This window comes from Lithobates pipiens, unplaced genomic scaffold (genome assembly GCF_037356315.1).
Source record: "Lithobates pipiens isolate NorthernLeopardFrog02 unplaced genomic scaffold, aLitPip1_a1.2 Scaffold_18, whole genome shotgun sequence".
In the NCBI taxonomy this organism is placed as follows: Eukaryota; Metazoa; Chordata; class Amphibia; order Anura; family Ranidae; genus Lithobates; species Lithobates pipiens.
Genome location: NW_027507758.1, coordinates 616635223 through 616646370, shown reverse-complemented (window position 1 = coordinate 616646370; position 11148 = coordinate 616635223). Strand labels below are relative to the sequence as shown.

The window sequence follows — 11148 nt, the reverse complement described above, 5'->3', positions numbered from 1 at the left end:
CCCACACTACCTTTGTTTTCTGCCCAAATTGTGTGATGGTCAAGGGAGGAAGGTATCATTAGAAAGAAACTCCTGTGTGCATGTCTTTTTGGGAACCCTCTGTGTGCATGTCGCTTAGGGCCATGTAAGTCACATAATGGTGAACTAGCGGTAAGGGAACCTTCTTTATTAAACTTAATGGTAATACACAGTTGTGCCAAGAGGTCCCGTCCCATAAGGGGCACAGGGCATGAGGACAAGACGGCAAAAGTTTGGGTACATAATTTCTGTCCTTCTGGAGTGGCTACAGTCAGTGGTGGAGTGATGGGATGGGTGACAGGTGTCCCATTAATACCAACAGAGTTTCCCTCGGTGCATTATTTGTGGCTGTGTAGGATATTGGGGTAGTGGTTGACGAGGGTTCTGGTATGGCAGATAACGGGGATACTGTGGGCGGGTCTGGGGGTTAAATCCCCTGCCTCTGCCTCTTGCTCTAATCTGTCCAGTCCTATAAGGGCACTGGGATTTCCAATGTCCTTGCTGTCCACAATTGCCTATATTTTCCAAGGCATTTGTTCCATGCACAGAAACAATCCTTCATGTATTGTGGGTCAGCCCCTTTGCAGGGAGGATAAGAATGCTTATGTACCTGACAAATTTTACTGACTTCTTGCCAGTCTTCCTCTGAACAAGGACCTTATGGCCCTGGGTCATGTATCCCCAATTGCTGACACCTTTCTCGGACTTGTGTCCAAAATGGTTCTACCTGGGGGCCAGGGATCATATTACTGACAAATTCATAGGGTGATGAGGTGGCCATAGCTTGGGTTGCTGCAGAATTCCCCATCTAGTAGTCTGGGCAGTGTGTGTCTAGTGGCAGGACACAGGTGATAACACCCGGTTTGTCCAACAATCCGGTCTCTGGTCTGGGAGTAGGATCCCTGATCTTTTTTGGGGCAGATGGACTTATATAAAACTATGAAGATTTACCCTTAATATACGATGAAGGGTAAATTTTTCCTGGTGGCGGTATTTACCCCTCTTACACCAAGTCTGCAAGAGAACCCCCCTGGTCTGGTGGTCAGTCAAATCCACTTGTCATCTATTCTTAGGAAGAGTAGACCTAACGTGCAATGGGGGCAGGCGGATGCTATGTCACTACAAGAGGGCTCCTCATATTCTGCACTCATTTAAACAACAACAATTATTTTCCTTATACTCTATATTAAAACTTATACTCTATATACTTACACGTGTACCTAGAGAGAAACAGACATATTCTTAATATACTTTAAGACATGAAATAACCGTATTGCAATACATTTATCAATTTATAGTGCACTTTTTTTTTTAAAAAAAAAAAATTTTTTCAAATGGGCGTCCACTCCACCAATCCCTTTGTCACGGGCGTAATCTACTACTTCCCGTGTTAAAAATACTATCACCAATAGTTTTAAGTCAGACCAACCTAGTCGGACTCCCCTAAACCTATAAATTCCTTGCGAGCCCTTTTCACCTCCCGAGTGACCAGCCTAGTCCATCGCGAAGGCACAGTTACTTCTTTTAATTTTAAACTAAGTTCGTAGCGGCCGCCCGGACAGAGTAAGTGTTTACACCATTCACCAATCAGGTAAAAAAGAGTAAAGTGACTTACCTGTCGCAAGACGAGACGAACCCCACTTTGCTGGTACCAAAACTGTTAGGTTGCTCGTCTTCTGTAAGTAACCCCTGGTAGCCTAGGCTAGGATTGAAGAGCGGAGGTCCCTTTCACCGGTGGACAAAACATTACACATACACGCTATTGTACGTGAATAATGAATGTGCCTATTGAAGCACACACAACAATTTTATTTAGTTTGAACAGAAGGACAGCCCTGTGGTTTAACCAATCAGGTAATTCATACATACATCGACATTTTTCTTAAACTCATGACATTATCTAAGTCAAAGGTGAAATACAGTCTTCTGATAGTTATTTCGTCATTTCAACATCTGCTGACTGACCATATTCTTGCGTAACCAGTCCTATCTTAGCTTTGTACCTCTTACCGCAGACAGATGCATCCTAATATGTCAACATCTTGCATCTTAATTCTGAACTTAGTGAAATGCACGCCTAAGCATATTATCTTAGACCTTTAACCTAGTACCGTATATCTTTTGGCAACCTTAATAAGTATTCCCTTATAACGAGCATTCTCCTGGAATGGATTATGCTCGTAATCCGAGGTTCCACTCTACATTTCTGCTTGCTTTGTTCTGTCAGAAGGGAACTACTAACCTAAAAACAGAACAACAACAAAATATATACACCACAACTTGAGAACAGTTCTTCTTTTGACTGGTGGGAGGAGCCCCTCCTCGGACAAACATGCTCCAAAACAGGTGGGCAGGAACAGTACACCCAATGCGTCCATGAAACAGACAGTCCCTCTGTCAGGCACACTGGGTGGCAGGCATAGCCTGTTCCTGCAAGTCAGGGAAAAACAAAAAGAAGGGACCCAGGTTACCCCTCTCACAGTTCAGTTACCTGGGTTTCAGGCATAAAACCATGGGTCTGGCAGTCTCTTCCAGTTCTTCTCAATGCTGTCCCTAGGGACCGAATTACTTCCTGCAAACCCTCCGTCTTGCAAATAAGCACCCGATCCTTGTAGATCGTCCTTCCAAGCCGCCACTCCTCCTTGATCTCGAGGAACTGGGCCCAGGACGCACCACCTGACACACAATACGGCTTGGGGACCTGCAAATACTCTCAGACCGTGTCATCCTCCCCGGAAGCTCTCAATGCCCCTCATAGTCTGAGTGGAGACGTCAGGGAAGTCAAAGCCCCACTCCAGGGCCACTCTCTTCTGTGCCATCCTCTGGAACCAGGAGAACCTGGGTAGCTCCCGCGGGTTCCCCTTCCCGGGCAGGACACAGACAGCAAGGGCCTGACTGACCCACTGCATTGAGAAAGTTCCCTGGTCTGGGTAGCATTTGGTTTGGGCTTTTGTGATTGCCTGTTGGTGATAGGGATCTGTACAGCCAACCTGGGTTCCACAGCTTCCTCTGGTCCACCTTCCGCTCCTAGGACCCGGGATTCCCCGGTCTCCCATTCCTCTTCTGAACTTTCACAGGGGGACGACCACCATGCCAACTGCTCCAGGGACCCAAGCTTGACCTGTACTCGGGGAACCCCAATCTATGACCTGGCCCTCACTTACCTCATCCAGCTCACCTAGAGGCGCACCTCCTTCTAGCACGGGCTCCTTCCAGACGGGTACCGCAAGGGATTTAGAGCTGGCTCTTCAGGGATGTCATCCGGCTCCTGCACACTAGCACAGGTCATGGCAATCTCCTTCCCAACGTGCTCGGTTTTCATGGAGGGGTCGCCAGGCCACAACACCTCTCCGCCTCTGGCTGATGATCTTTGGCCCTCTCCGGCCCTCCGAATTTTCCCCAGCTGCGGTGTACAAAGTCCTGAAAGCAGGTTAACAGTGCCTGAGGAACTGATAAGCAGGCTCCATTCTGCATGCGCTGCATTAACCCCTTGTTGCACAAGCTGGAGTTAGCAGGCATGCTGATGCTAGCAGGATTTTCCCAGACATGTTGCTCAGCGCGGACTGCGCCAAAGTAACCAGAGACTGATAGCAGGTGAATTGTCCAGTGATTGCCTATGGCAACAATAAAGTCAATAACCAATGCCTCCCTGTAAAGAACTTACTTAATATAGTCCTGCCCGCAGGCACCCCCAGACTGCTTCCTATCACCTGGGGTAACAGTAGACATTCACAGGCACACTTTACGGTCCTGAAGCAGGAGTTTGGCGCAAAGTTCAAGTTCCCTGTAATCCAGTGGGAAATGTCCACGCTGTACAGAGCGCTGGACATATTTGTAATTCATGGGCGTAATCGCTCGCCGTGGTTGCCATGGGTGACAACACATATTTTACAGTCACTGAATTGCAGGATAGGTACAAGTGTCTGCCCCAGCACCGATTGGGGTGACTGAGTAGCAGGAACAGCAATCTTGACGATCCTGGGTGGTTGCTATTGACGATGGCATTTGTTAAAGCTGAATTGCAGGCAAACACACAAGTCTTTTCCCTTAGTTGAATTCTCTGTACAATAGAACAAGCAAAGCCCCCCCTCTTCTGCATTGCTGGTGTTGACGGCCAGCAGGTTAACCGTGACAATGGATCTCGGTGGGACCTCCAAAATGTAGCGGTGCCCTCGTGAGGTCGCTGCGTGTTTCAGCTCCACACATCACCCTGCTTGGTCAGATATCCTTTGCCGACACACTTTTCCAGACAATGAACAGTCTTTTACTTGTTTTTGTTGTTTTTATTAGGGGATTAAACTTGGATAGGGAAAAGGGGTCATGAGATGCCCAGATAATTATTGGAGAGCTTTGGATAACTCCAGAAACTCACAGTGATCGGACGGCCACCTTGCCTATTTGCTTTGTGTCGACCGAGAGGAAAAGCAGGGCGATCGGCTGGTTCCGGAACTCTTCGGCCCGTGTCGGTAATCTTCGGAGGATTCGCACGTACTCACGCCCTCAGTGGCGTGAGGGAACGGAGTACGCATCTGTGATCCCTGCAGAGGGTTGTCTGCCAGCGCTAATGACTCCGTTGGTTTGGAGTCCATCCATTGCGGTAAGAGTCCAACTTTTTTCCGGTCTGGAAGTGATACTGGCAAAACCAGGAAGGTCTCATCAAACTTTTGAGAAGGACTGATTTCCCTGTTCATTATTCTTCAGTTAGAACCAGCATTTCTTTGTTATAAGGACTTTTTTTTTATAGAATTTCTCATATGGTGTTTTTTTTCGATTTATTTATTTTTATATATATAATCTATACTGAGTTTTATTACTTTTTTCACTATAGATTTCACGTATATCTAGCGCAACTTTATGTATAATTTTTTTCTGATTTGTTCCATAATTTGATATTTGATGGTTTTTAGTTGCAGCTTTTAGGTCTTGCCCCAAGTGCGATATTTTTGTTTGTTTTCTGCTGATGCCCAGATAATGAATCTTGATGAATTGAACAATCGTTTTGAATCTATATTGGCAGTCTCTAAAGCTCCACACTCCACTACTTGAGACCACTTTACTTTCTCTACTACACAATCCTAGATTCCTGTCACCATTAGCACATGGTTAGGCCTCACTCTGAATAAGTCACAACAGTTGAAAAATTGCCATTTGCTGGCAGGGGTCTGAAGTCCCCATTTGGTGTAGCAACCAATAGCGATGAAAAAGGACATTTGTGCTAACTGAAACTTGGTGGACTACTGAGTCCAGAAAGTCCTGTGCAAGTCCTGCCAGCCCTCGTGGCTGCAGCAGCTTGACTTCAACACCACCCCAGTCTCTCCCTCTGGCTTCATATCTAATCCTGTCATGTCTCTCCCAGAGCTTCTCACTGTGCTTCTCACTCACCGACCCCAGCATGGATTCCTCCTGAATGACTTCTCTGGCAGTGCTCCCCGCTGTCTTCATCCTGCTCCTGTTCCAGGACACCTCTCAATGTAAAGAAAGGCTCATTCCCAGCTCCCGAGATCCAGGCCCGAGGTCACCCCCCCCCCCCTCCCAGAAAGGGGGTCCCTCAAGGGCCATCACAGCCTAACACTCCATCATTCAGTTCTTCCAGCCGACAACTCCTCCCACAACAGGCTGACCATGAGTATATGTAGGAGGCCTGCCCCCTGCCAATCCTAGTTGGGTATTGGTCAGGGCTCCCAAATGTCACTCCAGCCCTCTGCCCTGCCTCTTTTCCAGAACCTTCTGAAAACAAAGGAGGCACCAGAGAGATGAAGTACATGTCAGTCACCTGCTGCTACATTAAACCACTCCCCAGATCAAAAACAAAAAAGGCCTAGCTCACAGCTAGACGTGCCTAAATTGATCTGCACTGGCTGTAACAAAACACAAACAACTACCTCTAGCAACCTACCTAAGGTAGAGGTTGCTACACCAGTATATATACACCATAGTTTGTAGAGGTTATAACTTTCATACAAACCAATTAATATACACTTAGAGCCGGTTCACACAGGAGCAACGCGACTTCTAGTGCGACTTTTGGAGGCAACTTGGACACGACTCGCATATAAATAACAGCGTGACTTGGGGCGACTTCAACACGACTTGGGGCGACTTACAACACGACTTTAAGTTGCCCCCCAGGCCAGGCGACTTTGGCTGTGGCCAATCACAAAATAATCAGCTCTCGAGGGGGAACTCCACGCCAAATAAAAAAAAAACGTCATGTGTTCCCCTCCAAGAGCATACCAGGCCCTTAGGTCTGGTATGGATTTTAAGGGGAACCCCCTACACCGAAAAAACGGCATGGGAGTCTCCCCAAAATCCATACCAGACCCTTATCCGAGCATGCAGCCCGGCTGGTCAGGAAAGGGGGTGGGGACGAGCGAGCCCCCCCTCCTGAACTGTACCAGGCCGCATGCCCTCAACATGAGGGTGTGGGTGCTTTGGGGAAGGGGGGCGACCTGCAGCCCCCCCCACCCCAAAGCATCTTGTCCCCATGTTGATGAGGACAAGGGCCTCTTCCTGACAACCCTGGCCGTTGGTTGTCGGGGTCTGCGGGCGGGGGGCTTATCGGAATCTGGGAGCCCCCTTTAATAAGGGGGCCCCAGATCCCGCCCCCCCCACCCTATGTGAATGAGTATGGGGTACATCGTACCCCTACCCATTCATTTGGGGGGAAAAAGTGTCAATAAAAAACACACTACAGGTTTTTAAAGTAATTTATTAGTCAGCTCCGGGCGCCCCCGTTCCCCAAAGCACCCACCCCCCCACTTTGAGGGAATGCAGCCTGGTATGGTTCGAGAGGGTTGCTCGCTCGTCCACACCCCCTTTCCTGACCAGCCGGGCTGCGTGCTCGGAAAAGGGTCTGGTATGGATTTTGAGGGGACCCCCACGCCGTTTTTTTGGCGTAGGGGTTCCCCTTAAAATCCATACCAGACCTAAGGGCCTGGTATGCCCTTGGAGGAGGAACCCATACCGGTTTTTAATATTAGAGAGGCGACATTGTCACTTCAATATAGATGGAGATCCAACTTGGAGGCAACTTCCATTGAAATCAATGGGTACAAGTTGCCTAGAAGTCAGTTTGAAAAAATGGCGTGGGGGTCCCCCCAAAATCCATACCAGACCCCTATCCGAGCATGCAGCCCGGCCGGTCAGGAAAGGGGGTGGGGACGAGCGAGCGCCCCCCCTCCTGAGCCGTACCAGGCCACATGCCCTCAACATGGGGGGGTGGGTGTTTTGGGGAATGGCCGCCCTGTGGCCCACCCACCCCAAAGCACCTTGTCCCCATGTTGATGACAAGGGCCTCTTCCCGACAACCCTGGCCGTTGGTTGTCGGGGTTTTCGGACAGGGGGCTTATCAGAATATGGGAGCCCTCCTTAATAAGATCTTAATAAGAGCCCCCAGATCCCGGCCCTCCACCCTAAGTGAATGAGTATGGGGTACATCGTACCCCTACCCATTCACCAGAGGGAAAAAATTGTCAATAAAAAAACCACACTAGACAGGTTTTTAAAGTAATTTATTAGGCAGCTCCGGGGTCTTCTTCCGACTTCGGGGGTCTCTTCCGACTCCGGCCTCTTCTCCCGGTCTCTGGTTCTTCTCCCGCTCTCTGGTTCTTCTGTCAGGCTCCTCCGCTATCTTCTTCCAGCTCTTTTACTAGCGTTGGCCCGCTCTTCTCCGTCCTTCTTCCCTCTTCTCTCTTCTTTCGATGTTCACACGACGCTCTCTCCCACTGTAATGCCGTGTGCGACGTGCACAACGACTTAGGCATGGGGCGTGGTCATTGGGTGATGTCACACGGTGACCCCACCCCTTATGACGTGACAGTCCCAGCATGCCCCAGGACTGTGACATCATAAGTGGCGGGGACACTGGGGGACATCACCCGGTGACCATGCCCCATGACTGTATAAGTCATTGCATACGTCACACACGGCATTAGAGTGGGAGAGAGCATTGTGTCAACATCACAGGAAGCCAACACACGGACCAACGCTAGCAAAAGAGCTGGAAGAAGATAGCTGAGGAGTCGGCAGAAGAACCGGAGATCGGGAGAAGAGGCTGGACACTGGGAGAAGAGGCCAGACACCAGGAGAAGAGGCCGAAGAGAGCGGAGTCAGAAGAGACCCCCGAAGTCGGAAGAAGACCCCGGAGCTGACTAATAAATGACTTTAAAAACCTGTGTAGTGTGTTTTATTGACACTTTTATTCCCTCAGGTGAATGGGTAGGGGTACGATGTACCCCATACTCATTAACATAGGGTGGGGGGCCGGGATCTGGAAGCCCCCTTATTAAAGGGTGCTCCCGGATTTCGATAAGCCCCCCGCCTGCAGACCCCGACAACCAAAGGCCAGGGTTGTCAGGAAGAGGCCCTTGTCCTCAACAACATGGAGTGGGGGGGCTGCAAGGCGCCTGCCTTCCCCAAAACACCCACCCCCCATGTTGAGGGCATGCGGCCTGGTACAAATCAGGGGGGGGGGCGCTTGCTCGTTCCCACCCCCTTTCCTGACTGGCCGGGCTGTGTGCTCGGATAAGGGTCTGGTATGGATTTTGGGGGGACCCCAATGCCGGTTTTTTATTTAATATTTGGCATGGAGTTCCCCCTCGAGAGCTGATTATTCTGTGATTGGCCAAAGTCGCCTGGCCTGCGGGCAACTTAAAGTCGTGTTGAAGTCGCCCCAAGTGGCGCTGTGATTCATACTCAAGTTGTGTCCAAGTTGCCTCCCAAAGTCGCACTGGAAGTCGCGTTGCCCCTGTGTGAACCGGCTCTTAATGTGTTTGTTTGTTCGTTTTTTATTCCTCTCAATAAAAAAACAAACACAATAATGATCTTTTTTTTTTCAGTTCTATTTCTGTGACCTTTTGTTTCTTTTGCGTCAGTACTGGTCACATTCTTAGCTCAGCCCTGTGAAAGAAATTAATTAAACTGATCTGAGAGCAGAATAGGATTGTCACATTTGTCTAAACATTCTCTGCCTCACCCTATATAGGAATTTGCCTTACCCGATAGACTAGTTAATGAATTACAGAAACTTTCATTTTCCTCTTCTCTTGTCAGCGATGGCGTCTGCAGATCTGAGAGCGGAGCTGGACTGTTCTATCTGTCTGAACATTTATACGGATCCTGTCATGTTGAAATGTGGACACAACTTCTGCCGTGTCTGCATTGACCAAGTGTTTGATATCCAGGAGGGGTCTGGTGGTTATTCCTGTCCTCAGTGCAGGGAAGAGTTCCAGGAACGGCCTTCACTACACAGAAATATATTTCTGCGTAACATCACACAGAGTTTCCTGTCTGCTCCACCAGAACCAGAGAAGTCCGGCATCTTCTGTACTTACTGTATTCACTCCTCTGTACCTGCTGTGAAATCCTGCCTGCATTGTGAAGCTTCTCTATGTGATGACCACCTGAGAGTCCACAGCAAGTCACCAGAACACGTCATCTGTGACCCCACCACCACCCCGGAGAACAGGAAATGCTCCGTCCATAAGAAGATCCTGGAGTATTACTGCACCGAGGACTCTGCCTGTATTTGTGTCTCCTGCAGTTTAACTGGAGAACATCGAGGACACCAGGTGGAGACCCTGCAGGAGGCTTCTATGAAGAAGAAGAAGAAACTGATAAGTAGTCTTCAGAAATTGATTACTAAGAGAGAGAAGATAAAAGAAAGAGTTCAAAGTCTGCAGGAATACAAAGGAAGAGTACAAGGAAAGGCAAATGGTGAAGAAAAGAGAGTCACTGCCCTTTTCAGAGATCTGAGAAAACGTCTGGAAGATCTGGAGAAGAAAGTCCTGGGTTACTTCTCCAGGCAGGTAGAGTGTATCTTAAGCCCAGTCAATAATCTGATCCAGCAGCTGGAATTAAAGATGGATGAACTGTCCGGGAAGATGCATCCCTTAGAGGAGCTGTGTGCCATGACGAGTCCATTGACTCTCCTACAAGAACCAGACACAGGTGACTTGTGTGATACTGAGGATGGAGATGAAAAGGACAGAAAGAGACATGATAAACTCCTCCATGATGGAGGGGACCTGGATGTGACTGGGACCACACATATGATCAGCACAGGTTTATCTGATATAATAACTGGTGTAATTGGAGGGATCTATATACAGAAAGCTGTAGACATATTATTGGATGAGGACACGGCTAATAATCATGTATGTATCTCATATGATAAGAAGACTGCATCCAGGTCAGGTAACTACCAGGATCGCCCAGATACTGTGGAGAGATTTTCAAATTGTCAAGTTTTAGGCAGTCAGAGTTTCTCCTCAGGGCGACATTACTGGGAGGTAGATGTCCGTAGATCTAATAACTGGAGAATTGGGATGTGTTACACCAGTATCGACCGGGATGGGGATGACTCCTTGATTGGATGGAATGACGTGTCCTGGGGTTTGGACAGGAGGGGTAAACATTATATGGCAATCCATGACAGTGATGAGACTGAGCTCTCTGACAATATCCCTGGTAACAAAGTCCGGGTATATCTGGATTATGAGGCTGGGCAGATCTCCTTCTATATGTGTGACCCCATCTGCCACCTCCACACCTTCACCGCCACCTTCACCAAGCCCCTCTATGCTGTGTTGGGTGTATGGCATTCATGTATATCAATATCTTGAAGGAAGATGTGAAAAATCTGCCTAGACACTGATGACATCATTCTGAATGGGGGAATATTGTAAAAAAAAAAAAAATTCTGATATTTTTCCATCTTCCTCCCTCCCTGATCAGTGATTGGCTGTTAAAACAGTCCTATACCTTGAGGTCATCAAACCCTATAGCTCTACCCAATGGGAATGGCTTTTGTCACTGACATCATATTTAGCAGCTTTGGTCTTTTGTTTTCAGCAAACCCATAAGCATTACAGGTAATTCAACTTTGTGTGGATGCTGCTTGGTACACTTAGCCCTTGTACACACGATCGGAGATTCAGACGGAATGAGTCCGATCGGACCGCTTTGTCGGATATTCCGACTGTGTGTGGTTTACATCGGACTGTTTCTGTCGGAATATCCGACGGACCAAGTTTTCCAACTTGTTGGTAAAATTTTCAGACAAAATGCTCCGATCGGACATACTCCGATCATGTGTAGAGAATTCCGATCGGACAAAGTGCCACGCATGCT

At 48.4% G+C, this 11148-nt stretch overlaps 1 protein-coding gene across 1 annotated transcript; it reads left to right on the top strand.

Moving 5' to 3' along the window:
- The first annotated feature begins 9029 nt into the window (after nucleotides 1–9029).
- Nucleotides 9030–10640, top strand: LOC143990359 (E3 ubiquitin-protein ligase TRIM11-like). Its single transcript, XM_077490389.1, has one exon. The coding sequence runs from the start codon at nucleotides 9030–9032 to the stop codon at nucleotides 10638–10640; it is 1611 nt and encodes a 536-aa protein (XP_077346515.1).
- The last annotated feature ends 508 nt before the right edge of the window (nucleotides 10641–11148 follow it).